The sequence below is a fragment of the Molothrus ater genome, chromosome 9, assembly GCF_012460135.2.
Source record: "Molothrus ater isolate BHLD 08-10-18 breed brown headed cowbird chromosome 9, BPBGC_Mater_1.1, whole genome shotgun sequence".
In the NCBI taxonomy this organism is placed as follows: Eukaryota; Metazoa; Chordata; class Aves; order Passeriformes; family Icteridae; genus Molothrus; species Molothrus ater.
In genome coordinates, this window is record NC_050486.2 from 30,201,450 (window position 1) to 30,229,180 (window position 27,731).

At 56.0% G+C, this 27,731-nt stretch overlaps 2 protein-coding genes across 2 annotated transcripts; one reads left to right on the top strand and one right to left on the bottom strand.

The window, feature by feature from the left end:
* The first annotated feature begins 4,871 nt into the window (after positions 1-4,871).
* GADD45A (growth arrest and DNA damage inducible alpha) lies at positions 4,872-6,793 on the top strand. Its single transcript, XM_036388320.1, has 4 exons — positions 4,872-5,009; positions 5,097-5,198; positions 5,280-5,493; positions 6,054-6,793. Exons 1-4 carry the CDS (start codon positions 4,966-4,968, stop codon positions 6,165-6,167), a joined length of 474 nt encoding a protein of 157 aa, XP_036244213.1. The 5' UTR covers positions 4,872-4,965; the 3' UTR covers positions 6,168-6,793.
* A 1,332-nt stretch (positions 6,794-8,125) lies between these two features.
* Positions 8,126-27,705, bottom strand: GNG12 (G protein subunit gamma 12). The gene is made up of 4 exons (XM_036388316.1): positions 27,628-27,705; positions 20,013-20,070; positions 11,196-11,312; positions 8,126-9,574 (listed from the first exon to the last, which is right to left on the bottom strand). The coding sequence occupies exons 3-4, from the start codon at positions 11,289-11,291 to the stop codon at positions 9,449-9,451; spliced, it is 222 nt and encodes a 73-aa protein (XP_036244209.1). The 5' UTR covers positions 11,292-11,312; positions 20,013-20,070; positions 27,628-27,705; the 3' UTR covers positions 8,126-9,448.
* Positions 27,706-27,731: the final 26 nt, after the last annotated feature.

Here is a 27,731-nt window from a genome sequence, read left to right on the forward strand (position 1 = left end):
GCTCCATGTGCATGGCTGGGACCGGTTTGGGGAGGGTCCAGCCCTCCCTCTGCCCACACCGGAGCTCTCCTGCACGCCGGGGAAAGGCAAGGGAAAACCTGGGAAACAGGGAACTTCCCTGCGGGAGGCAGCAGGGGGCTGCTGGCTGGGAGATGATTCCTTGTGCTGTAGGAGAGTGCTCCCCCATGGAAGCACCACTCGTGTGCTGCTTTATGACCCCACGCCGCCGGTGGATGGACAAAGTTTGTTTTTATTTCAGTGCCGCTCTCCGTGTCCCCATGCCGGACTTTGCCCGGCCGGGTGATTCCCACCGGGGCTGCCACGTGTGCCCGGCATGCCCGGGGGGGAAAACGCCCGTGCCTGCAGGGAGAGGGGATGGAGGGCAGCGTGCAGGGCAGGGGAATGTCCCTGCCAGCAGCAGCACAGCTTTGTCACAGGAGCCGAGCAGGGACCTGCTGCGGAGCACCTCACAAAAGATATTCCACCAGGAAATATCCTTCAGCAAAAGGAAAAGATATTTCAGGTGTTTAGCCACAGTGGTGGGGCATGGGTGGTGCATAAAATCACAGAATCCTGGCGTGGTTTGGGCTGGAAGGGACCTTGGAGCTCACCCAGTCCCTCTGCCTTGGGGAGCAGGCAGGGACAGCTTCCCCTACCCCAGGCTGCTCCAAAGCAGCTTTGAGCACTTCCAGGAACGGAGCAGCCACAGCTGCTGGGGTCTCACCACCCTCACAGCCAACAATTTCCTCCTAATCTCTAATCTCCACCTCCCCTCCTTCACTTTAAAGCCATCAAAGCACTCCCAGCTCCCACTCTGCTCCCTGTTTGCAGAGCTCCTGCAGCCAGGGTGACCCGGCTCCCTCCCAGCGCTGTCCCAGCTCCACGGAGGGCAGCAGGAATGTGCTGAGTGCAGGCAAACCGGCGGGGATAAACACATCCCACATCCCCCAGCCCCCTGCCCTGCCACCTCTGGGGGAGCCAACCCCCGGCAGGAGCCTGCAGAGGAGCTTGTGCCAGGCAGGAGGGAATGCCCTGCCAAGGAAGGGCCAGCCCTGCTCCGTGCCAGGGGAGGGCCAGCCCTCCGTGCCGCCGAGCCGGGCTCTGGGCTGCATTCCCGTGCCCTTTGGGGCGTTGGGAAAGTTGCTGGCACCGTGCCCGGCTCCGGAGCCAAAGCCAGGCGGGCCCAGACTTCCCTGGGGCTGGCCAGAGCCAAACCGTGCCAGCAGCAGGGGTGGCTGCAGCTGAGCCCCGCTTCTGGCTCCACCAGGGACAGAGGGGCTCCAAGGAACACGGGGGGATTCTCTCTTTGCTCTTGCGCTGCCGGTGCTGGAGGGGATGTGGCACCGGTGGCGCCAGGGCAGCCGGGGCCTGGGGCCATCCCAGGCTCCTGCCCTGCTCCACGGGGAGGCAGAGCCGAAGTTCCCGGGGTGCCAGAGCCCGGGGGAGCTGCTCCTGCCCGGACTCTGCAGGAGCTGGGCACGGGGGACAGCGCGGTGACACGGGGCTGGTGGCACCGGGGACAGCGCGGTGACACGGGGCTGGTGGCAGCGGGGGCAGCGCGGTGACACGGGGCTGGTGGCAGCGGGGACAGGCGGCTGCCGGAGCAGAGGCCGCCCCTGGAAGGCGCAGGCTGGCGTTCGCTCTGCTCGCTGCCCGCGGGATGCAGCGGCTCCGGAGGGGCTGGGAACGCTCGGTGGCCCTGGCACGGCAGCCTGGGGTGGCCCGGCCAAGGGACACAGCGGGATTGTCCACAGCACGGGATGGCCGAGGGGCCAGCGGGGCGGGACAAAGGTCCCGGGTGGGACGGGCCGGGCAGGGAAACAAGGGAGAGGATCAGGGACAGCCCGACAAGGCCGGCAGGAGCCAAGGGACAGGGAGCAGCAGCTCCTGGCACTGCTCCGGGCTCAGGGGCCGGGACCACCCCGAGGCAGCCCCGGGAAGGGCCCCGGTGCCTCCGGCGGGGATGGGCCTTTGTCACCTCTCGCTGACGCTGTTTGATGGTTGGTCTCATTCCCAAAAACTGAAATTAAACAACTCGATGCTCTTTCGTGCAGGAAGCACCTCCGCAGCTGGCCCAGACGTCCTCCCCCGTCAAGGGCTCCAGTGGGCATCTCCCACATCCCTGGCGTTAACCCATTGCTCCCCAAGCTGCCTCCGGCCTCGGGCAGCCCAGCGAGCATTTGGGGTGAGGATCTGCCAGGGAAGGAAGAGCTGAGCCCCTCGGCAGAGCCCGAGCCCCCCTGAGCCCCGACTCCGCGATGCCAGACACGGAGGGGAGGGCAGGCCCAGCCTAGAGAATGATGAAAGTCAGGATTAAAGGGCAGGGGGGGGAGCAAAACACCCCGGCCGCTTTTGGCAGGCGATGAAAGGAAGGTTTAGCAGCAGCTGCCAGCTGGGAGCTGACGGAGGGACAGCTGCTGGTCCGGCTTCATCCCGGGCCGAGGCACCGCACATCCCCGCACGGCCACCCCCTGTCCCCGCAGCAGGACCGAGGCAAACGGGCACCCTGCGGCTCCTCGGGAAACGGGACAGCCGGGAAAACTCCGCGTCCCTGCTGCTGCTGCTGCTGGGGAAACGGGACAAGGGAAAACTCCCCGTCCCTGCTGCTGCTGCTGCTGGGGAAACGGGACAAGGGAAAACTCCCCATCCCTGCTGCTGCTGCTGGGGAAACGGGACAAGGGAAAACTCCGCGTCCCTGCTGCTGGGGAAACGGGACAAGGGAAAACTCCCCGTCCCTGCTGCTGCTGCTGGGGAAACGGGACAAGGGAAAATTCCCCATCCCTGCGGCTCCTCGGGAAAAGGGACAGCCGGGAAAACTCCCCATCCCTGCTGCTGCTGCTGGGGAAACGGGACAAGGGAAAACTCCCCGTCCCTGCTGCTGCTGCTGGGGAAAAGGGACAGCCGGGAAAACTCCGCGTCCCTGCTGCTGCTGGGGAAAAGGGACAGCCCGGAAAGTCGCGCCCGGCCGGGAAAGCGCAGGGCCAGAGCACTGTCGGAGCTTTCAGGGCTTTGCTGCCGGCCCCGGGAGCTGCCGCCGCCCGGGAGGGACAGAAGAGGCTTCAGCTGCTTCCCAGCTGCCCCCATGCGAGACAGATTTAGCTCAGGGCCGGCACAGATGGGGCTGCGGGGCCGGAGCCACAGGCAGAGCCCTCGAGCCCTCAGTTGCTAATAGAGATAGAGCAAATTAAGCGAACTTAATTCGGAGGGTCACCGCACAATGCCCCCACCTGTTTCGCTGCGCTCCGGCCATCTGCCGCCCCTGCACCTGATGCAAAAAGGGCTTTTCTCGCTTTCCCCCGACGCCGTGGGCTCCCTTGAGCCGTGTCGGGTCTCACCAGCAGCAGGACGGGGCAGGGCCGGGCGGGGGGACAGAACAAACCCTGGGAGTTCCCTCCCGGAGCCAGCACAGCCGGGGGGCACAGAAATCACCCTCTGCATTCTGCTGCAGAAACGCTTTGATGTGCCCCTGAACGTTCCAGGTTGGACAGGACATGGAGCAACCTGGGGTGCTGGGAGCTGCCCCTGCCCACGGCAGGGGGGGACACAAAACCATCCCTGGGGTCCCTTCCAGCCCAGACCATCCCAGGATTCTGTGATGTCCCATTTGCCCGCGGCCAGCTCAGGGGCTCTGCAGGAGGTGCACGGAGCCGGCATCACTGTGCTGTGGAAAACAGCTCCTGGTGCTCAGGAGCTGCAGGAAAACACTGACAGTACCAAACTTCAAAGGACACGTTGCCAAAACCTCCGTGAGGGACCACCAAGGGTCCTGAGTGCAGCCTGTGGAGCCGGTGGGAATGTGCCAGCCCACAGCCAGGTTGGGAAAGAGCTCTGGCTGTGGGAGGATGGAGGGGTTTGGGTGCAACAGCTGAGAAAGCTTTGACACAGCAGCCATCAGGAGAAGTCCTGCCCGGAGGTCTCAGGGCTGACACGGGACATCTGGAGCAGGAGCAGCTTCCTGGAGGAGCACCGAGTTCGTGGAAAGCTGCAAAGGGAGAGATCACAGAACCACAGACCAGTTTGGGTTGGAAGGGACCTTAAATCCCACCCAGTGCCACCCCTGCCATGGGTGGACTGTCCACCCTGGGACCTTCCACTGTCCCAGGCTGCTCCCAGCCCTGCCCAGCCTGGCCTGGGACACTGCAGGGATGGGGCAGCCACGTTGTTTCCTGTGCCAAACACTGACCCTGTGTTTGAAGTTGGTGAGGCTGAGTCTGAGCACAGGGGAGCTCCCTGCAAGGAGCACTGCAAGAGTGCAATCCCTGTGGGGGCAAAGAACAGCATCCATCCAAGGGGGAATTCTGTCCCACTACCCCTCACAGGTGAGGCCCCACCTGCAGAGCTGCCCCAGCCCTGGAGAGAGCCCAGAGGAACCCATGGAGCTGCTGCAGGGCTGGAGCCCCTCTGGAGCCAGGCTGGGACACCTGGGGGTGCTCACCTGGAGAGGAGAAGGATCCAGGGAGAGCTCAGAGCCCCTGGCAGGGGCTGAGGGGCTCCAGGAGAGCTGCAGAGGGACTGGGGACAAGGATGGAGGGACAGGACACAGGGAATGGCTCCCAGTGCCAGAGGGCAGGCATGGACGGGACATTGGGAATTGGGAATTTTTCCCTGGGAGAAGCTGGGATGGAATTCCCAGCTTTGCTGTGGCTGCCCCTGGATCCCCGGCAGTGCCCGAGGCCAGGCTGGATGGGCTCCAGGGCAGGGTCACTGTCACGGTTCCATTCCCGATCCGGGTCCCGGTCCCAAACAGGGCCAGGCCCGGCCGGACTTGGCAACTTTACGGGCGTGGTCTCATTTGCATGAGCCAATGGGAGCGGGGTATGCAAATGAGGGCGGGCGGGGCGGGCGGGGCAGTGCGCGCGGGGCGCCTTTGTGCGGCTCGGGCGGCGGGGCCGGAGCGGCCGCAGCGGCCGGAGCGCGGTGTCCGCCCCTGTCCCTGTCCGAGCCCCGAGCGGCCCTGGCCCCGTGATGACTCTGGAGGAGCTGCCCGGGGAGCGCCGCGCCGCCGGGAGGTGAGGCCGGGGGGCGGCGGGGGCCGGGCGGGGAGCGGCGCGGGGTGGCCGGTGACGGCCGGTGTGTCCCGGCGTGTCCCGGCGCAGGATGGAGCAGGCGGGGGACGCGCTCGAGGAGGTGCTGAGCAAGGCGCTGAGCCAGCGGAGCCTCACCCTCGGCGTCTACGAGGCGGCCAAGCTGCTGAACGTGTGAGTGCCCCCCCGTGCCCGTGCCCGTGCCCGCCGGTGCCCGCTCCCCGGCGCGCCCGCGGTGACGGCGGTGCCCCGCAGGGACCCCGATAACGTGGTGCTGTGCCTGCTGGCGGCCGAGGAGGAGGAGGCGGGGGACGCGGCGCTGCAGATCCACTTCACGCTGCTGCGGGCCTTCTGCTGCGAGAACGACATCAACATCCTGCGCGTCAGCAACCCGGCGCGCCTGGCCGAGCTGCTGCTGCCCGCCGCGGGCCCCGACCCGCCCGCCGACCTGCACTGCGTGCTCGTCACGGTGAGCCCCGGCTGCCACCGCGGGGGGACACCCGCGGGTCCCCGGGGAGCCCCCCGAACCGCCGCGCCCGGGGCTCGAACCCGCGGCCTCAGCTGCCGGCGCCGGGGGCCCGCGGTGCCTCCCGGGGACAGCGGCTGCCTTCGCCCCTCGTTTGCTGTGCTTTCCCCGTCTTCCTCCTTTGTTTCTCCCCTCTTTCTCCTGTTCGGTCTTTTCTTTCCTTAGTTTTCCTTTTTCCCCCCCATTCCCTCTTTATTTTCCCCCCCATTCCCTCTTTATTTTCCCCCTTTTCTTTCCCTCTTTCCCCTTGTTGTTCTCTCCCTTCCCCCCCCCACCTTTTATCTCTCCCTCCTGTTTTTTTCCCCCGTCCCTACTCTGCCCCAGAGTCCAAAGCTAAACTCCTCACATGCTCCCAGGCCTGACTTGTTTGTTTGCCTCGCCAGCAATTTAAGATGATTCACGCTCCTGCTCTTTCTGCCGTGCTCCCCCCCACCCCTCCTCCCCGCGCCGCTCTCGGGTTGTTTTTGCTGCCGTGCCGGAGCTTTTTGCCGTCCCCTTTCCAGAACCCGCAGGCGTCGCAGTGGAAGGACCCAGCGCTGAGTCAGCTGATGTGTTTCTGCCGGGAGAGCCGGTACCTGGACCAGTGGGAGCCGGTGATCAACCTCCCGGAGCGGTGACCCCGGCCCGGCTCTGCCGCCGCCGCCGCAGACTCTCTCGCTCAGGAAGGAACTCCCTGCCCCGGCTCCGGGAGGGGAGGGAGGGAAAATAAAACCCGACAGCAGCAACAAAAAAGAAAAAAAGAAAAAAAAAAGATATAAAATGATAAAGCTAAAACTGATGTCACTTCGGGGGGTTTGGCTGGAGCTGAGCAGTGTGGGAGCTGAGGAGAACAGGGATGAGCCCAGCCCGATGCCCTCCCCAAAACTCCCCTCACTCCTTCTGTCCTTAAGTGCCACTTAAAGTTCCTGCTTTAAACACCTTAACGAGCAAACGAGGTTAATCGAGGCCTTTTGCCAGCAATGTTGTTGTATTTTTGGGATGTAATTCTCACGTTTTTATGCTAAGATATATAATAATAATAATAAGTTATTTTCTGATATCAATGGAAAAATTATTTATACTTGGAGGTTTGAGAACCGAAACGCCCTCGAGCAGTTGGTCTGCAACCACGAATCTTCTCCCAGCTGGCTGCAAAAGCAGCGCCATTAATATAATTGTTTGAAATTCGAGTGTTTTTTGGGGTTATGGTGTTCTTGTTTTGTGTTTTCTTTCTTTTTTTTTTGAAATAAAGTGTAAAATCAAACCTTTGGCCCGGGCTTTTATTTCCTCGCTCCACGAGTGCAGACACAAGGGCTGAGCAGCAGCTGCTTCCTCCTCCTGGCCATGGGCAAGGTCCTGTTGTGCAGCTCCAGTGTGGGTTCATTCCCGGCCCCTCCCAAGCAATTAAAGGCTGAAGCAGCCCATGTGCTGCAGGAAATGTTGGGAATGCTATTTATTTATTTATTTAGTTCGTTAGTTTGAACGCTGCCACAACTAAAAAAAAAATAAATAAAATCTAACAAAAAGGGGCTTTGCTGCCGAGGTTTCTGTGCTCCTGCAGCTCCTCCTTGGAATCCTCATTCCCTGGGGGAGGAGAACCTGGCCCGGGGTTTCCTTGCAAAGCCCCGGGATTTGTTTGCACCCCCCAGGCTCCTCTTCACTGACACAGCCGGGCTGGCACAGGTGGCATTTCTGCGTGTGGCAGGACAATGCCACCCCTGCCTGGGGCCAGCAGTGACACACGCTGTCCCCCCAGCCCGGGCACGGGGGGAGGCTGGACCTGTTCTCCCACTCCTGGGATGCTCCAGCACGAGGCCACCCTGTCCCTGTGCCCAGCCCAGGTGCCACCCTGTGCCCGGGGACACTGCAGCAGCAGCAGCACCAGATTTATTTCTCCAAGCTCAGATTGAATCCAAACCCCACTGGTTTCTCCCAGTGTCACCCCAGCCCTGTCCCCACACCACAAACTGGGGGATCCTGGGGGCACCTGGCCCAGCACACAAATTCTCATTATTCTCCCCAGATCAGCACAAAAATTCTCATTTTCCTCCCCAGATCAGCCAGCTTGGCCAAGGACAAGAGGGGCAGCCCAGTGATGCCCCGTGGTGGGGTCTCACCATGGGCTTCTCCCAGCACCTGTGGATGCAATGGCTTCACTTCCTTTATAAAAAAAGTCTGCTAGGGCAGAGTCTGCATTTCCCCAGATTTTACAATTCCTGTTCTTTCTGGGGGTATTGATGGCAAAAAGCAAAGTGCAAACGTAACCACTCCAGATTTCAGTGTATATATTGCATTTTAAAAATGGCAAGTTCACCAAGAATCCCTGGATTAAACGCTGTCAGATTTGTGCTGGATCACCAGGCACCAAAACATCCCTGCAGCCCCACCGGGGATCTCAAACCAAACAAAAAAATTCCAATTTTCTTCCCAGATTGCTGGGAAAACAACCACCAAGAGCACGAGGCTCCTTCCCTCCCCAGAGCCCCCTGCAGCTGTGCACAGCTGGAATTCTCTCAGCCCCACGCTGAGCAATTAACAGAGCTCGTTAATTGTGACCAGGGCTGTGACAAACACACACAGACACAGTAGAGAGGAATTAGTGCAGAGCCACATTGTTGGTTTTTTTTTTCAACCGCCACTAGAAAAATACTCTGATTACAAAAATAATTGGCAGGCAAGCAGAGGGTAAGCAGCAGGTTTCTCTGTCAGGCTGATTTTTGGGGCTCTGCCAAAGAGATATGTCAAACAAAGTTGAATTTTTTATTCTGTATCAAAAGTGGGTCTATAATTTCATATAGAAATGACAAATGTGCAACATAAATGACAAGTGGTTCATGAATTCTGCAAATATCCCCCCAGAAATGCAGGGTTCTGGCAGATGCCTTCAGCTGCCTGCACAGGAGGACATTTGCAGCCAGCTGAAACCAGGATTATTTTTAAACCCTTCAAATTTTGCTGTTAATATATAAAGTTTATATATCTACACACACACAGAGAGAAAGACTTTTTTATTATGTGTATATATAAAATATATACTAGATGGAAAGGCCCTCAATTATAGATGCATAACCACAAGCTGGAGCTAATTTGGCATTTTTCCTGTTTAAAAATGGATTTTTTTTTAATAAAAATGAGTCAAGTTCTGACTCCCTGCTCAGAACCCAGCTGGGATTGGGAGCGAGGGCAGCGTTCCTCCAGCTCTGCCAGGGCACTTCCAGCCTCTCTTTCTTTTCTCATTTCTTTGAGGGTGTGTTTTATACTAACACAGGTGTTTCATTTGAGAAAAAAAAAACGCAGCAGAATCCAAGGTGGAAATTCTGCTTTTCCAACTCACAGAAAGCAGGGGAAGCATCTCTGATTCCCATCTCTATCCTTTGAAAGCCCTGGGATGAGAGGCCAGCAGGAGGAAGGCTGAGGCAGAGCTCCCTGGAGCTCCCCAGCAGCTGCTACAATCATTTTGCAAGGTAGATTTTGCTAGAAAATGCACTTTTAAGTGTGCCTGTGCACAAACAGGTGCTGCTGCCAGCACAGGCACAACCCCCCCACCCCCCAAAAAACCAAACCAAAACAAAAAAAATTCCATAATTTTATAAAATGTAAACCCAGTGATTCCATCAGGTCTCTACAGCTTTGCTTTATCTGCAAAGCTCAGGCAACTTTGGTCGTGCTGGAGTTGGCAAATGCCACCAGGACCCCCCGTGCAGAGACCCTGGAGCCCATTCCCTTGGCCAGGACAGGCAGGGGCTGAGCCAGAAAGCTCCTAAGGGGGACAGGGGTCAGCAGGAACGCCTTGGGGAGCTCAGGGAATGCTCTGGGCAGGCTCGGGGGTGCCCACGGGGCGCAGGTACCTGGGGGAGTGGTGCTGCTTGGCCCGGCCCAGCTGGGCTGCAGGGGCTGGGCAGCAGGAGCTGCCCCTGCCCTATAACAAAATGCAGGTTTTCTTGTCCTTGAAGGGGTTCTCAGAGGCTGGGATGCCCATCAGCAGGGGATCCTTCTTGGCGTGCTCCTCACAGTACAGCATCAGGTCAGCCGAGGCCTTGGACACCTGCAGGGCACAGAAACCAGCAAAAATGGGGTTTGCCATGGAAATGGCACCAAAATGGGGCTCAGGAAATCAGCAAAAATGGGGTTTGCCATGGAAATGGCACCAAAATGGGGCTCAGAAATCAGCACAAAATGGGGTTTGCCATGGAAATGGCACCAAAATGGGGCTCAGGAATCAGCAAAAATGGGGTTTGCCATGGAAATGGCACCAAAATGGGGCTCAGGGCACAGAAATCAGCAAAAATGGGGTTTGCCATGGAAATGGCACCAAAATGGGGCTCAGGGCACAGAAACCAGCAAAAATGGGGTTTGCCATGGAAATGGCACCAAAATGGGGCTCAGGAAATCAGCACAAAATGGGGTTTGCCATGGAAATAGCACCAAAATGGGGCTCAGGAAACCAGCACAAAATGGGGTTTGCCATGGAAACAGCACCAAAATGGGGCTCAGGAAACCAGCACAGAGTGGGGTTTGCCATGGAAATGGCACCAAAATGGGGCTCAGGAAACCAGCACAAAATGGGGTTTGCCATGGAAATGGCACCAAAATGGGGCTCAGGAAACCAGCACAGAGTGGGGTTTGCCATGGAAATGGTACCAAAATGGGGCTCAGGAAATCAGCAAAAATGGGGTTTGCCATGGAAATAGCACCAGAATGGGGCTCAGGAAATCAGCAAAAATGGGGTTTGCCATGGAAATGGCACCAAAATGGGGCTCAGGGCTGGGAGGGAGCCTGGTGGGGTGGGAGAGGTGCTCTCCATGGACTCGTTCTCCAGGACCTGCTGGTTTGATCCCCAGGGAATGAGGTAAAGGATGGAGCCTGGGGCTCCCTGGGGCTCTGTGACCCCAGGCAGGGAAAGGCTCCACCTGGATCCCACAGGACACTGGGAACAGGAGGGGCATCACACCACCACCACCAGAAACCAGCCATTTCCTAACTACCATGCATTCTAAGTGCTTCTTCACCTATCAGCTTTAACCATACCATACCATAAATACCTTAAAGGAAATAATCTAAAATCATCCATCCCTCATGAGTCCATCTTTCAGAATTCTATTTCTCCAAAGCACCTAGTCTTATTTACAAAGCCACCCTTTAGAACTTGTTTCTAGCTCCATTTCTCTCTCAACAATATCTATCCTATTCCATTTCTAAATCAACATTTCTTATCTCAACATTTACAATACAAATCCACACTATGAGAACCTTCTGTCAGACTTCAAGAATTCTCTACAAATCCGTTTCCCACAGGGCTTCAAAATCATTCCAGGGGGATTTTCATCTCTCCTGGAGGGACAGGACAAGGGGGAACAGCTTCCCACTGCCAGATGGGATATTGGGTGGGATTTTGTCCACAAGAAGTGGATTTATTCATTATTATTTATTATTAATAATTATTTATTATTTTATCATGATTTACTATTATTATTTATTATTTTTATTATTTATTATTATTATTTATTTGGAACTCTTGAACTTTGAGGAGGCAAACGCTGAGCTGTGGGTGCACGAAGACACCGAACCCACAGAGACACTGTGCAATGCCCCTGTCCTACAGCCAGGAGGGGAAACCAGAGGAGGAGGAGGAGGAGGAGGAGGAGGGGGAATCCCCCTGTGCTCACCTTTATCCTCTCTATGGAGGCCTCTATCCGGAGCTGCTGCACGGTCCTGCGGGCCTGGGCGATGTTGTTGCTTGTGGTGGCTGTTTTGCCTGACATTTTCAGAGGAGCAGGGAAGCTCTGCTTGGAAACACAGGGGGTTGTTATTGCAGAAGGCAGCACAGCACCCTCAACTGCTGCTACACACAGGCATCCACTACACACACGGCAAGAAGGGACTTTTAAACGTTATTGTTGTGGCATCCAACAGGACCAATCAGCCAAAAAACAGCTCTGGAGGCAAAACATGCTCCAGAGAAAGGCATGGAGCTGCTGTGCTGCCAGATTGTGCCCTTTTCTGACCCAGAGATGGGGCAACTGAGAGGTGGTTTAAAAACTTTTATTCCATTTTCAGTCTCATGAGAAGGCTGAGACAACACAGATGTTACAATTCACGCCATCACAGCCAGAAGCTGTTTTACAGGTTTGAGAATTCTCTACAAATTCATTTCCCACACTGTGCAGGTTTCTGAGGCTCTGGCACAGCCTGGGCCACTGGATCCCCCCTGTGCATCCCAGAAGGTTCTGGAAAGCCACAGGGTCCCTGGGAGCTGCCCGAGGAGAGGGGAGCAGCTCCTGCAGAGTGAAAGGAGGAGTGAGCCAGGATGGAACCACAGCATATTGGGGTTGGAAAATCCCTCTGAGCCCATCCAGACCAACCATGCCCAGCACTGCCAAGGCCACCCCTGCCCCGTGTGCCCAAGTGCCACATCCACAGGGACTGAAACCCCTCCAGGGACGGGGACTCAGCTGTGCCAGGGCTGGAGAACCTCTCTGGGGAGAAACACCACCCCTGGCTGATGGAAACACCACCCCTGTATGATAGAAACACCACCCCTGTATGATAGAAACACCACCCCTGGCTGACAGAAACACCACCCCTGTATGATAGAAACACCACCCCTGGCTGACAGAAACACCACCCCTGGCACAGGCTGAGCCCAGCACCCCTGGCTGGTTCTCCACCTTAGTCCTGAGTGTCCCAGGCCAGGCTGGACACTTGGAGCACCCTGGGACAGTGGGAGGTGTCCCTGCCATGGCGCAGGGGTGGCACTGGGGGCTTTGAGTTCTCTCCCAGCCAAACCAGTCTGGGATTCCAAATTATTCAGGTCTGTGGGAATCTTCAGCCCAGCCCTGCCCATGTCCCTGTCCCTGTATCCCAGCAGGCTCCAGCAGGGCCCTGCTGGCTTTGCCCAGCTCCAGGAGATGAGGGGAGCTGTGTTTGAAACCCTCCAGTGCCTGAGCTCCTCCTGTGTGTCACACCCCTGTGTATCACCCCAGTTCTGTGTGTGACCCCAGTTCTGTGTGTCACACCCCCTGTGTGTGACCCCAGTTCTGTGTGTGTGACCCCAGTTGTGTGTGTGTGACCCCAGTTCTGTGTGTGTGACTCCAGTTCTGTGTGTGTGACCCCAGTTCTGTGTGTGACTCCAGTTCTGTGTGTGTGACCCCAGTTCTGTGTGTGTGACCCCAGTTCTGTGTGTGTGACCCCAGTTGTGTGTGTGTGACCCCAGTTGTGTGTGTGTGACCCCAGTTCTGTGTGTGTGACCCCAGTTCTGTGTGTGTGACCCCAGTTCTGTGTGTCACACCCCCTGTGTGTGACCCCAGTTCTGTGTGTGTGACCCCAGTTCTGTGTGTGACCCCAGTTCTGTGTGTGTGACCCCAGTTCTGTGTGTCACACCCCCTGTGTGTGACCCCAGTTCTGTGTGTGTGACCCCAGTTCTGTGTGTGACCCCAGTTCTGTGTGTGTGACCCCAGCCCTGCCCTGCGTGGCCCCTGGCAGCTCCGTGCCCTTTCCAGCAGCCCCTGCAGGCTCAGGTTTCCCTCACCCAGCCTGGCAGCAGGGCTGCTCTCCAGTGCCAGCCCAGCACTTTCCTGCTCCCAGGCCCTGTTTGCAGGGGACACTCCTTGGAAAAGCTTTGGGCAGGAAATGCTGGGGGAGGGACAGGCACTCCTCAGATTGGGTGCCACTAAAAACTCATTTCCTGCAGGAAAAGAGATCCCCCTGCAGGTCCATGGATGCTCCAAGCCCTGCCCCACCTGGCCTTGGGCACTGCCAGGGATCCAGGGTCTGGGAATTCCATCCCAGCCCCTCCCCAGGAATAATTCCCAATTCCCAATCTCCCATCCAGCCCTGCCCTCTGGGAGCCATTCCCTGTGTGCTGTCCCTCCAGGCCTTGTCCCCAGTCCCTCTGCAGCTCTCCTGGAGCCCCTTTAGATGAAAAATGAATTTTCCCAGCAGGAAACTCCAACAGGCACTGCTGGAGCTGCTGATTCAACAGGGGCTCTGCCCATGGAGCTCCAAACCCCTCTCTGGGATAACAAGGAGCTATTTCACGTGGACACAAAGCACAAATCCACCACAAATGGAGCCCAAAGTCCCAAAGCCCCTGCAGTTCTCCCTCACAATATTCAAAACCTGCAGAGTGAAAAACCCAACACACAGCAATTTATTTTTATCCAGTAACAAATGCAGCTTGGAGAGGACAGTTCAGGAGCTGCTGATTCCTCTAATTTTAGTACTTTTTTTTTTTTGAAAAGGTTAAAAAAGTTGCAAAATTAAAAGATAATTATTATCCTCTCATTTAACTGGGGAAAGGCCACACTCAGCCTTCCCTCCCCCAGCCCCAAACCCCCTTTTGCCACTGGAGCTGTTGGATTCTCTGGATCCCTTCCCACCCTGCATGGATTGACCTCCTTAGGAAAGTTCCAGTGCTTGTTTTCCCAGCTGCTTAGCTTTGTTAATAAATGAGATGTTTGGAAAAAAACAAACCAAACCAAAACAAGCCAAACCGTAAGATTTGAAAATTAAATTGCTGCGTTTGCCCATCTCCAAACAAACACGAGCTTTAATAGCCCTCCTAAGATTACTAAATCTCTTCTGCAGGGAGATTTACAGCAACTAGGTCAGCTCCCCATAAATCTGTTTTCCTTCCCAGCTCCTGGCAATGCATCCGAGCTGCTGCAGCCATGGGATTTCTCCCAAGGCACCCTGGACTTCCCAGAACTCCCCAGATTTCAACTGGAGGTGCCAGAATTCTGCAGAACGTGGGGGTTCAGAGCCCTGGGCAGGGTTTGCTGGGCTAGGAGGATCTGCCAGGAGAAGAAGCTGCTCCCTGAAGAAAGGAGCCCTCAGTGTGAGAGGGCACAGCTCTGGTCTCTGGGAAATGACGCCTGGTGCTCAGCAGGCAGCCCTGGGAGCCTCCCCCATCCCAACACCTTCCCTTGGGATCTCTGGGGTGTCCCAGCACTCCCAGGCCCAGCTCCTCCTTCTGTGCTAAACGCACCAAAAATGAATTTTCAACAAATGTTTCTGTTCACCACCTAAACCAAAACGTGGCTGGTGATCCAGGCCAGGCTGGACACTGGGGCTTGGAGCAGCCTGGGACAGTGGGAGGTGTCCCTGTCCTGGCAGGGGTGGCACTGGGTGGGATTTCAGGTCCTTTCCAGCCCAAAGCATTGCAGGATTTCCTGCTGTGACCTCAGCTGCTCCAGGCAGGAGGGGGTTCCCTGTGGGGACACTGGTGACAACCTCGGTCCCCTGGGTGTGACACGGCTGAGCAGGACCCGGGCTGGTGGTGACAGAGATTCCCAGAGCCCAGAGCAGCTGCAGGCACGGCTGCAACTCTGCCATGGCTCTGACTCAGAGCCTAAAAGGAGACAAAGGACCAGACCCAGAGCAGCCTCGCTGGCACCACCCTGCCATGGCAGGGCCACCTCCCGCTGTCCCAGGGGCTCCAAACCCACCCAGCCTGGCCTGGGACACTGCAGGGACCCAGGGGCAGCCACAGCTGCTCTGGGCACCCGTGCCAGGCCTGCCCACCCTGCCAGGGAAGGATTTATTTCTCATTCACCCACTGAGAACTGCACAGGAGGATTCCCACCAGCCGCGCTCTGCCACGGAAAGACAAAACCACAGGAAACTTCCAGTGCACTTCCTGCAGCCACACACCTGCACTTTTTCCTTTCCTGAAACACCTGCAGACAGGTGGAGCTGCCCCTCTTCCAGAGAAAAGCCCTGTTTTTCCAGGCCTTGCCCCATTTCTCTCCCCAGGCTTTAGGCAATGAGGTTGCCGTGCAGCAGATCCCCAGATCCGCCTGGGCTGGCTGCCAAAGCCCAGCTCCAGTGGGATAATTAAACTCTGGACTGTCTTATTTACTCTCTTAGATCCAGGACTTGTGAGGCACCTGCTGAGTGAAAGGTAATTAAATCAGCCCTGCTAAAGCAGGGCTGGGGATCTGCTGGAAATCCCAGCAGCTCTGCCTGGAACACAGCTCCCAGTTTGCTCCAGTTACACCAAGCCAGCTCCTACTGGAGCAGCAGAGCCTGGCTGGCAGCAGGATAAAGCCTCAGAGGTGTCCTGTAACTGTCTCTTTGAAATAAAGCAGATTTTGAGGTGAACAACTCAAAACTTGGATTTGGTTGGGCAAAACACAAACCAACACCAGTGACAACATCAGCACCTCCAAGTGTAACACCCCGCCAGCCCTGGCTTGTTTTCCAGCCCCTGCTTTTCCCGCCCTGGTTTTCCAGCCCCTGGTTTGTTTTCCAGGGCTGCCAGCAGGGATCTAAAGTTACAGCTGACCTGCAAATGCAGGTTCCAAAGGGCTCTCCCTTTCCAGTGCCACTGGAGCCCTGCTGGGGAGGGTGGGAAGGAGGATGGATGTGCCAAACGCACCAAGGAAAGGGCAGGAAAAGGACACGGGGTGCTCCCAATGCCCCCAGTGCCCCTGCTGCCCTGGTGTGGGTGCCCTGCACACCCTGCAGGCCCGTGGGGTGGGAGGGAGCCCCAGGAGCCTCTGCTGCTGCTGCTGCTGCTGCAGGGAATCCATGCTGGAGCAGCTCCAGCCCGGAAATGTTTGGATGCTGCTGCCTGATAAACCAGAAACAATCTCCACCCTGGGAATGATCCCACTTCTCTAAAATACACAGGAATAGGGGGAAAAGGGAAACAAGCAGCTGGACAAGCTCAGAGCTGCTGCTCCCAGCTCACTGCCAGCCCTGAGCTCGAGTTAGTCACAGTAATTCCACCATGAGTGCTGCAGGTTTCCAAGTGACACCATTCCCAGTCCTGCAAACTCCCTGCTGTTTGCTGGGAGACTTTGAAGCTGGGTCTGGTTTGTCACCACCACTGACACAGGCTCTGGCTGCTGCCATTCTGCTCCCTCCTTTCTCCCTGGCACGCTTTCATCCTTCAGCTGGCACCCTGCAAACAATTTGGGAACAACACCAGCAAACCCCAAATCCAGCTGCCTTCCTTGTAGTAACTCACAGGAATAAAAGGAATAAAACTTTGCTTCTGAAAATGCGGGGATTTGTTGGGCAGGAAGGTGTTGGGAGGAGGAAGAGGAAGAGGGGATGCAGGGAGTGGCACCAAGCTGGGGGAAATCCTTATGGAAACAGGGGGAAGGAGCCCCAGCGGCCCCTGGAGGGGTGGCAGGAGCAGGGGGTGATGGCAGAGGCTGGGCTGGCCCCCGTGGCCACTGCAGGAGCAGGGCAGGAGTGGGGTGAGGCTGCCCTGGTCTCAGGGTGCTCTGCACTGCTGCGATCCCAGCAGCTCTGCGGGGGCCGGTCAGGACTTGAACGCTGGGGGTTGGCTTTCCTACAGGGCACCCTTGGGAGCTCAGGGTTTGTCAGGACTTGCAGAACCTGAAAATGCTCCCAGTCCAAGCCAGGAGGCCACTGCTGGCATTGAAGGTGGGGGCAGGAATAAGCAGCTCATTTCTGAGCAGGCATTGGAGCACAACCGGCCACAGCAACAGCTGAAACAACTCCACAGGGGCAGCACAAACTCTCTGGAATTGTGACATTCCCCAGTTTTGATCTCTGATTTTTCAGGCCTCCGGTGGAAGAATGTGTTGGAGGAATCTTAGTGTGCCTGGCTCTGTTTCCAGCCCAAGTGCTGCAGAGGATTTGGAGAGCTGAGGTGTCCCCCTGGCCCTGCACACCCTGGAGCACAGCAGCACCTGGAACAAGGAGACCCAGGAAGGCTGGGAGAGGCACAGAGCCCCTGACAGCCCAGCAGGAGGGAGAAAGGAGCACCCAAGGGCTGCCCCTGCCCACCCGAAACCCAAATGGCCCTCGGGGCTGCTGCTTCTCCCCAGCATTGACAGATGGGGCTGAAGGAGGTGCCTTGCCCTGGCAGGCCCAAGGATCTTGGAAAGGACTTGGGAAGAATGGATCATTTTTCAGGGTGGAAAAAGAGTGGAAGGGCTGTGTGGGGGGGAGCACCCTGAGCTGTGTGCCTGCAGCACCCCTGGGAAGGCTGGGCTGCCATCCCACCCCAAAGCAAACCCTGCAGGACCTGCTGGCACCTTCACTGGGAGCACTGGGAGCGGGCGGGCACGTCCCAGTGCTCCTGCTGGGCAAGGAGGGAAGGAAGGGAGGAGGAATTCCAGCCCCACAGCCCATCCCAGCCCCGGCCATGCTGCCAGCCTGGCTCTTCCTTCCAGCGGCCCAGGGGAAAGCCCAGGGCTCTGCCGGCCCAGAGCGGGGCCGTGCTGACACCCAGTGGAAGCTGCGGAGCTGGAACCTCCTCCTTCTGCCGGAGAGAATGGAAATGGACCTGGGCAGCAGGAGAACAGGAAACTGAGGGTGGAGCAAAGCAGGGATTCGAGATGCTTTTGGGTCAGTTCTCTCTTGATGGTGCTTTTGTCCCATCCCCAGAAGGGTCCGAGGCCAGCACGGAGCAGCCGGGGACAGGGGGAGGTGTCCCTGCCCACGGCAGGGCTGGCACTGGATGGGCTTTGAGGGCTCTCCCAACCCAAATTTTCAAATTTCACGATCCTTTTTCCCCGCACAAGGAGCAGAGAGACAAGTGGTGCAATATTCCACAGATTTCTGGGAGCACTGGATGGGCTTTGAGGGCCCTCCCAACCCAAATTTTCGAATTTCACGATCCTTTTTCCCCGCACAAGGAGCAGAGAGACAAGTGGTGCAATATTCCACAGATTTCTGGGAGCACCCCGAGCCACTCCTGCCCTTTGCAGACTGAACACAACACCCACAGTGCAAACTTCCCAGGAAAAATGGCAACAGGGGTCAGCCATGACCTCCCTGCTCCCATCAGGGGAAAGGAGAAGGATTTTTCCACACCTACCCCAAACCAAGCTGTGAGTAGCAGCTCCCTGGCTGAGCAGGCAAGAAGGGCTGGATTTTTAAGCAAGACTAGATTTTTAAGCAAGACTGGATTTTAAACAGTACTGGATTTTTAAACAGCTCTCAGGCAAGATTTACAGTCATGGCACAAATATTTTATATGAGCTTTACATAAGAAAAAGTTTAGGTTTGATGAAAGAAAGCAAGATCCTCCCCCAGACAAGAACCTGCCCCAGGGCTCACCCTCTGGAAAAGGAAAGCTGGAGCATCTGGCAGCTGCAGGACTTGCAGTGGTGTTGGGGAGAATGGGGCTGCTCTGGGGTGCACCACAGCTGAAGGGCTTGGGGGAGCTCGGGCAGCTCAGATTTCAAAGCCAATTTTGCAGCAGAAAAGGCCCAGCAAGGCCCAGCTCTGCTGCTATCCCCCTCCTGGAGGAGGTGCAGCAGCCAGGGCTGGATGGGAATTGGGAATTGTGGCAGGTCCACCTGGTTTGCACAGGGTGCTGGCAGTGCAAACACAGAATAAAAGCCCCTTAAAGCACAGAACATCCATTTGTGATGTTTCCTCCTTCAGAGAATTTACACTTGAGAGTACTGAGAGATTCTACACTAGAGATTCTTTTTTTAAATTATAAATAACACTGCCAGTGTCTTAATTGGGGATTAAAACCCTTAATGATGTGAAATGAAAGGAAACAGACAACTCCCAAGATCTTCAATTGGACTTGGTGTTCTGGGTGTTTAATTAAGGCTGTGCTCCTCCACAGCCTCCCCTTCCTAAGTTATTCCAGCACCATCCTGCTGATCAAGCTGGGCTGCAGCTCCCTTTGATTTCCAAAGGCAGCCCCCACTGTGGGATTCTGTCAAACCCAAGGCACATTCTGGGAGAGGAGCAGTGGAAAAACCTGCTTTTGCTTTCCTCTGCATTTCTCCTGACTTCACTTTTTGTACCTTTAGCACACACGAAAAGCGACTTTTAGATCAAGGTTACTTTGAAAAACATCTGAGCAGCGTTATTTTAGAGACACTGGAAAAGGCAATGAACTGCAGGGCAGCCTCTCCACAGAAGGTCCCTGTTCCTCCTCACAGGGAAAGAAGGAAAAACTCCAAAGAGACATTTGCAAAGAGACTTTCAGCTGCATGAAAATCAGGGCTGCAAAGCAGGAGTGGGCTGTGCTGGCAGCTCCAGCCTGGCCCCAGGTTCTGTGACCTTCAGCAGATTCTTTGTCTGGCACAGATAAAGCCTGGGATGCTCTGGGGAGAGCCCCACGGGGCTCAGCTCCAGGAACTGGGAAGGTGGGAAGGATTTCACCACCTCCTTGGCTGCAGGAATATAGGATGGGGGGAATATAGAATAATTTGCATTTATGGTCAAACAAAACACGTGTAGCACAGCAAAGGCAGAAATGATGAAGATTTGCAGGCTGGTAAAAAATTTTCCCTAATCAGGGAAATAAACAAGGAAAAGCTTAATTTCTGTGGGAAAAGCAGGTTTTTCTGCCCCCTGAATCCAACCCAAGAGCAGTCAGGCAGTTAAAATAATGAGGTGAAAAGTGTCAGCAGTCCTGCCAAGGACTTTATATTTGTTCTGCTCCAGAATAAAATTAAATCACCAGGGTTTGGGAGCTGTCATGCTGCTTTGTATTTTGCATGAACTAAAAGAACCAGAGTGGACTGGAAACTCACCTACATAGGCAGACTTGCTTCCTGTCCAGCTTGCCTTGATTTTATCGGTGTAATGATCCTGAAACAAGAATAAAATAAAAGTTATAAGGATTTTGCTGTTCAAGGAAGCCAAAGCTGGGGGGGGGGGGGGGGGTTGGCACTTGTGGCTTAATGCTAATCACAAAAACAATATTTTGAGATTGGAAAATGCACCTCAAACTTGGAGCAGCCTGGGAAAGTGGAAGGTGTCCATTCCCAAGGCAGGGGGTGGGACTGGATGGGATTTAAGGTCCCTTCCAACCATTCCAGGATTCCTTTGACCCTGGAGACTCAGAGCTGTCAGCCTGCAGTGATGTGTCCTCACAGCTGGGTGTAAATCACTGCCCAAACAAATCTGAGAGCTCACATTCCCTGTGGAGGCCTTGCACAGCCAGAGAGAAACCTGGAATTCTATCAGCCCTCACATCCTGGAGCCCCTTCAGGCCCTGCCAGGGGCCCTGAGCTCTCCCTGGATCCTTCTCCTGTCCAGGGGAGCACCCCCAGCCCCCTGAGGGCGATCACCCGATGGGAACTGTGTGAGAGCTGGAGCAGGGAGGGATTTACAGGTAAAATCACCTTTCCCCTCACTCTGCTGGCCGTGCCGTGCTGCTGCTCAATGCCTGCAGTCACACCCAGCTCTGTGCCAGGCTCCAGCAGCTCCCAATCCAACCGGGGCTGGCAGTGCCCGTGGGACCCTCCCCTGGGATGCCCAGTGCAGGTTCCCAGCGTGGAGCTGGGACCAGAGTCACTTCCTGAGCTGGCACGGCCAGGGCACGGCCGGATCCGGGATTTCAGCCCTTGGGATGGATCCAGCCTGCAGTGCCAGGGGCTGCTGCAGCCCTGGCACCCAGCCCTGGGGCTGCTCCGGCCAGGCAGCCACCACAGCCATCCCCTGCCCTCATTCCCAGGGAAGGAGGAGGCAAAACCCCACCTGAAATTCCCCAGGGACAGCCCCGAGCAAGGCAGGCAGCTGTGGCAATTTACTTTGGGGATTTTGGGAGGGATTAGAGATGGGACTTTTGAATTGTTTTTGATTATGTGGTTTGTTTTTCTTGTCTTCTGCATAGGCAGGAAGGGTGAATTTGGCCCATATCAATACAACATGGTTTAGAAGGTCTCAAGACCCTTAGTTATAAGACCTTCTAAGGAGTTATTGACTAATAAAACATTGTCAACAAGGATATTTATGGTTTTGATTCAATCTTTAAATATTTTGTTTTATGGACTCCTGCTACAGTGTAAGTTTTCTTAATCATGTTATGACACAAACCTACAGTGCTGCATTCTAAACTCTTTGTTTACTTCTGTAATTACTTTTACTTTTTCTATATCTTAAACTCTAAAACTCAAAACTTTCTTTTATTTAGCTTAACATGTCTCTGCTTTAAACTATAAATCCACATTCTCACTTCTGGCGCCTCAGTTTGGGAGCCTTTCCCAAGGTCTCAGATCAAACCCTGGGTTTAATTCTAAGCTTTGGTTTACAGGCCCAAAGCTCTGAGAGTTCCCTGCATTTCAGATTCCAGCAGGCAGCATGGGCACTATTCGCATTATAATCACACCCCACTTCCCGTGCTGGAAATGGGATCACACTTTTAACAAGTGCTGGTCAAATCACTGTGTGGAGGAGGAAAATAAATTGTGTTGAGGACAGTCTGCCTTGCCACAGTCCTTGTCCCTGTGCCAGGCTTGTCCTGTCCACATCCAGCAAGGAAACCAAAATAAATAAATGTGACACGTACCCTCCTCCAGGGACGTGTGACTGCTGCACAAAATCAAAGCTGGAATGGAAAAGCAGCTCCTCTGCTTATCTGTACAACATCCCAACCTGCTCACACCCCCTGGACACTGCCAGGGAAAAACAAGAAGAACTTTAAAATTGGCTCGTGCATCCTGAGGGGGATGCAAACACAGCCACAACAACCAGGGAGCACCAGAATGGTTTGGGTTGGGAGAGACCTTCAGGGATCAGCCAGCCCAGGCACATCTAAGGGCTGCTACAGGGAATGCTGGATCCCCAGGGAAGGCTGGATCCCCTGGGCCACGTGTCTGCAGGGCTGGATGGACCCCCACCACATCCCACCCCCTGTGGGTACCCCCCCTGCTCCCCCCACCTTCCTGCTTCTGCCTCTCTCCCTGAAATCCCTTGGGGAATCCCAGCACGCCCCTGAGGAATTCTGTCACAGCCTCTGCCCTTTCTCATCGATTTTAAGAACTTTAAAATCGGCTTGTGCATCCTGAGGGGGATGCAAACACAGCCACAACAACCAGGAATGGTTTGGGCTGGGAGAGGCCTTCAGGGATGAGCCAGCCCAGGCCCATCTCTAACTCACCTGAGCAGTGATTCCAGCTCCTGGGGCTGCCCTCCAGCCCAGAGCCACACTGCTGCTCCTGCCTAATCAAAGCTCCTATCAAGCCACTCCAAAAACCCACAAAGGCAGCATTGCTGGCATAGTTTGAGGCTGGAGTAATGCACCCCCTGCAAAAGCCTCCACTGAGAGGCCAGGCCCTGCTGGGGAAGGAATAAATCAGGGAAGGGCACGTGGGCTGAGGAAATTCCACAGCTGGATGGGTCCCAGTCCCTCTGGCCAAGGCTGGCAGCACCAGCCAGCTCCTCCTGCTCTGCAGGAGTTCCAGCTCCAGCTGGAGCATCCCTGCTCTGCAGGAGGAATCCCTGGCAAGTGCTACAGCAACGTGAGCCAGATTCAGCTGGGAAAAGGATGGGCCCTGTCCCACAGAAGTCAGGGACAGTTTCTGCTTATCCCAGCTCCAAGCTCAGAACAAAAACCCTGACCTTGGGAGGGGGATTGAAGCTACAAACAGAGCTGAGAATGTAATTTGGGACCTGCTCAAAATTATTCACAGCAGTCACAGAATCACAAACTGGTTTGGGTTGGGAGGGAGCTCAAAGCTCACCTCATCCCACCCCCCCCTGCCATGGCAGGGACACCTCCCACTGTCCCAGGTGCTCCCAGCCCCAGTGTCCAGCCCTGCCTGGGACACTGCCAGGGATCCAGGGGCAGCCCCAGCTGCTCTGGGCACCCTCACAGGGAGGAATTTATCCCTAATATCTCACCCAAACCTGCCCTATTTTTCCCTTTCTATGGCAACCACCAGTCCCTGATGTTTCCCTGGTTCAGGCAGCAAGGGAGGGGGATGTTTCCCTGGTTCCCTTAGGCATGGGAGGGAGAATTTTCCATCCTCAGCTTACAGCACCAGGAAACTTCCTGGTTTATGGGCTCCGGGGGTGGCTGGGCACAAGAAAAACCCTCCTTTAGATGGGAACACCAGACAAAACCTCCCCCATGAGTTCCCAGTGGCTCTGCACAGGGAATGGCTCTGGAGAGCAGAGGGGTGATGGCACAGAGCAGCTGGATCAGGGCAGCAGCCTGGGAATGCAGGCTGGGAATGCAGGCTGGGAATGCAGGCTGCTCCCTTCCCAGCAGGACTGAGAGGGGCTTTTCCACCTCCAAACACCCTGAGAGCCAGGCTGGAGAACAGCCCCTGCACAGGCAGGGCTCCTCAGAGCAGGGCAGCAAGGACTGGATCACACATCCACAGCAAAGGGTGCCAGAAACTCCCCTGTCCCTGCACAGCAGGACTGCAAATCCATGGGAGAAGGGATGGGAAGACAAAGGGGGTAAACAAAGGGGGAGCAGGGCTGGCTCAGCCTGAGCTGAGCCCAGTGTTTAAACAAGGAGCTGATCCCAGCAGCCTCAGCTGCTGCAGCACAAATAACCCTCACAACACACTTTCTTCCCTTTCCCTCCTCCCCCTGGAACTCCAGCACATGCCAAGATGCTGATACAGACACAGGAAGCTGAATATAAACACATTGCCTGTTTTACCAAATATTCAAAGGAACACAACTAAAAATACTCAGCTGCTGGTGTCCAGGAACATCCCAAAGCTGAGACCCAGCCCCAGCCACGCTGCCTGGGGCTCCCAGGGAGCTGGGATTTGGGGCACACTGAACCCCAGGCCCAGCTTTCACAGAATCCCAAATGGTTGGAGTTGGAAGGGACCTTAAAGATCTTGTTCTGTTCCCCTGCCATGGCAGGGACACCTCCCACTGTCCCAGGCTGCTCCCAGCCCCAGTGTCCAGCCTGGCCTTGGGCACTGCCAGGGATGCAGGGGCAGCCCCAGCTGCTCTGGGCACCCTGTGCCAGGGCCTGCCCACCCTGCCAGGGAACAATTCCCAATTCCCAATCTCCCATCCATCCCTGCCCTCTGGCAGCCATTCCCTGGGTCCTGTCCCTCCATCCCTGTCCAAAGTCCCTCTGCAGCTCTCCTGCAGCCCCTCCAGGCCACACTGAGCTCACCCCCAAGCTTCTCCTCTCCAGGAGAACATTCCCAGCCTTTCCTCCCAGCTCAGAGCTGCTCCATCCCTGGGACCATCCTGGTGCCTCCTCTGGATTCCCTCCCACAGCTCCAGGTCCTTCCTCTCCTGGGGGCCCCAGAGCTGGAGGGAGCTCTGCAGGGCTGTCACCACAAGACCCAGGAGTGGATCCTCTCCTCCCCAGGGACACCTGGCTGGGAGGGGCTCAGCAGCTCCCCAGTCAGGAATGCTGGATCCCCCAGGGCCATGCGTCTCTCCAGGGGCTGGATGGACCCCCAGCACATCCCACCTCCTGTGGGTACCCCCCTGATCCCCCCACCCTCCTGCTTCGACCTCCCTCCCTAAAATCCCTTGGAGAATCCCAGCACACCCCAGTCACCCTGAGCACTTCTGTCACGGCCTCTGCTCTTTCTCATCAACCCTTGCAAAACACAGAATGGAAACTTTCTGCTTTTTTTTCCAACTTACTTTCTTTTTTTTTCATGTCACCAGTGGAGTCTCACCCTTCCAAACTCTCCCCAGGTGATTCCTGAGGGCAGAAATGATGTGGGACCAAGAGCTCCCCACACTGAGTGCAGGGGGAGCTCTGAGGTTCGGAAAAACAAGCCCCAACTGTGCAACAGTGTAAAATTCACCAAACAGCTGCACAACTCCAGCAGAGCAGCAATCCCAAGAGCCACCACACATCTGCAGCTCCCATTTCCCAAGAAAAACGGAGTCCATGATGACTTTCAGGAACTGGGGGTGTTCCAGCCCAATTCACGGAGTTTCACCCCCAGTCCTGCCCTGCTCAGGGGCATTTCTGTGCCAGGACCCAGCAGCCTTCCCCCTTTCCCAGCGTTTGTGTAAGCACAGATGCAGTTGCAGCAACTCAATCCTCCCAGGAATCCAGCTCTGTGCCTCGGCCAGGCCTGTGCCTGTGCTTCCCTTGATAAGTGCAAACCTTTGGAAACGCTTCCCCCCGCCCCTGCAGTGATCTCTGCTCCGGCAAAGGGCACAAAGGCAAAGGCTGAGCCTTGCTGGGGCTGCAGCAGCAATGTGGATCTGAGCACGGCCACAGGGGGACACGCTGGGCTCTGGGGAGCTGTGGCCAGGGAAGCAGCACCTTCCCAGCCCACAGAATGGGGTGTTCAGCATCTCCCGGCAGCTCTTGCACGGACGGTGGAGCCACAGAAAAAGGAGGGAGGGAGAGGGATTTTTTTAAACGGGCATTTTTAACACAGGGAATGGCTTCCCACTGCCAGAGGGCAGGGATGGATGGGATATTGGGAATTGTTCCCTGGCAGGGTGGGAATAGAATTGCCAGAGCAGTTGTGGCTGCCCCTGGATCCCTGGCAGTGCCCAAGGCCAGGTTGGACACTGGGGCTGGAGCACCTGGGACAGTGGGAGGTGTCCCTGCCATGGCAGGGGTGGCCCTGGGTGGGATTTGAGGTCCCTTCCAACCCCAACCATTTGGGATTCCATAATTCTACTGTGTCACCCCAGGCCCTGCTACAGAGAACTCCACATGAATCTGGTTCATATATTCTGAGTCTTTTTAGCAACAGAACCTAAAACCTTAAGAACTTTCAGTACTTAAAAAAGTGATCACATTATATTTGAAATAAAAAACATCTAAAACCTACAGCACAACTCAATAATTTGATTTAACACCAGCAAGACGTGAGAGATCAGTTGTTCTGCTGCTGCCTGGGAGCCCAAGAAACTCTTTCAGGGCAAGAGGAGAATTTAATCTTTCAAGGAAAAATCCCCCAGCAGCTGGGTGATTATGGAGTGAGCTCGCCCTCAGCATCAGAGCATCATTGCTCCTCTCTGGCATTGATTGCTCCTTGATTAGAGAGATCCCAAATGCTGTGGTGCATCCCAGCCAGGATGGAATAGGGGATTGAGGAGTCATTAACTCCACACTAATCCCTCAAGCTCATTTAGTGGCACCGAGCAGCACAAAATCCTGCCACTGTCCACTAGCCACCCTGTACTCCCAGAACTGTGCCAATTCAGAATTTCTGAACCAATTCACACCCAGACAAACACACACAAGTAAAAGTGGCCCTGATCCTGGGGGTTCCAAGCCAGTTAAAACCCCGGATAACTGCCTGGCAAGCTGCCGGGAATTCCATTTTGCCACTTTCCAACTGCCACGGCTAATTAAGTCACAGAATCACAGAATATCCTGAGCTGAAAGGGACCCACGAGGATCAGCAGGTCCAGCTCCAGGGCCTGCACAGGACGACCCCAAAATGTCACACTGAGCCCTGGCATTGCCAGGAGATCTGGGCAGTGCCCACCAGCCCCGGCAGGAGGAACCTTTCCCAAAATCCAACCTAAACCCCTCCTGACACAGCTCCAGCTCCATCCTTCAAACACCAGGCTAACACCACAGTATACACTCAAAACCCTCTTTTTCCCCCACTCCCAAAAAAGTAAAGAATTCAAGCTGGCAATAGAGAATCTCAATTATAAAGTTACTAAAGGAACTAAAAACTTCCAGGAGTTGGGCTCGATGATCCGTGTGGGTCCCTTCCAGCTCAGGATGTTCTGCAATTCCATGATTCCGAGCAAACCTATTACTGCAACAGGGTGTGTAATCTCAGTATCAACACAAAACCTCTTGGAATAATGACGCTTCCCACTAATTAACCTCCTTCCCACACTCAGCCCACAACTCCCCGCACGTGGGAAACTTCCTCCGGCAGGCACAGCTCCGTGATTCCAAGGAAAACCCATGGGCTGACGGCTGGGAATGCTAAAATTGGGGAAATTTAAAGGGTTTAGCTGAAAGCTGGGGTGGTCCCCGTGGAGTTGGAGCCGCCAGCTCTGGGTGTCCATCGGTGCCACGGGGAAGGTCTGGAGGGAAGGAGGCGGGAAGGAGAAGGAAAGGAAGGAAAAAATTGCCCATTTTAGGATTATTTTCGCCTAATTAAGCACACTATTTTTTACACAATTAAGCAGATTTTCCCTCATTCCCGTGCCACTTGTTGAACCACACTACACCCGCGCGCTGCCTCCCGCCGGGAACCCCGCGTCAGCACAACCAAAACTCGGTTAAAAAAACCCCCACAAAAAACTCCAGATCCACCCCAAAAGCCGCCAGGCACCGCTCGGGCCCGGCCCGCCCCGCCAGGCCCGGCGGCCGCAGGGGCCGGGCTGGCGCTCCCCGCTGCCCCCGCGGTGCCGGGCGGGCTGTCCCGGGTGGCGGAGCTCGCTGTTCCCGGTGGGAACCCCCCTGTCCCGCGATCCCGCGATCCCGGTACTCACCGAGCGCCGCTCCCGGTGTCTCCACGGGCGACCGGAGCGGGAGCGGAGGCCGCGCCCACTGAGCCAAGCCCCGCCTCCATTCCCATCGGCCCCGCCCATCCCCG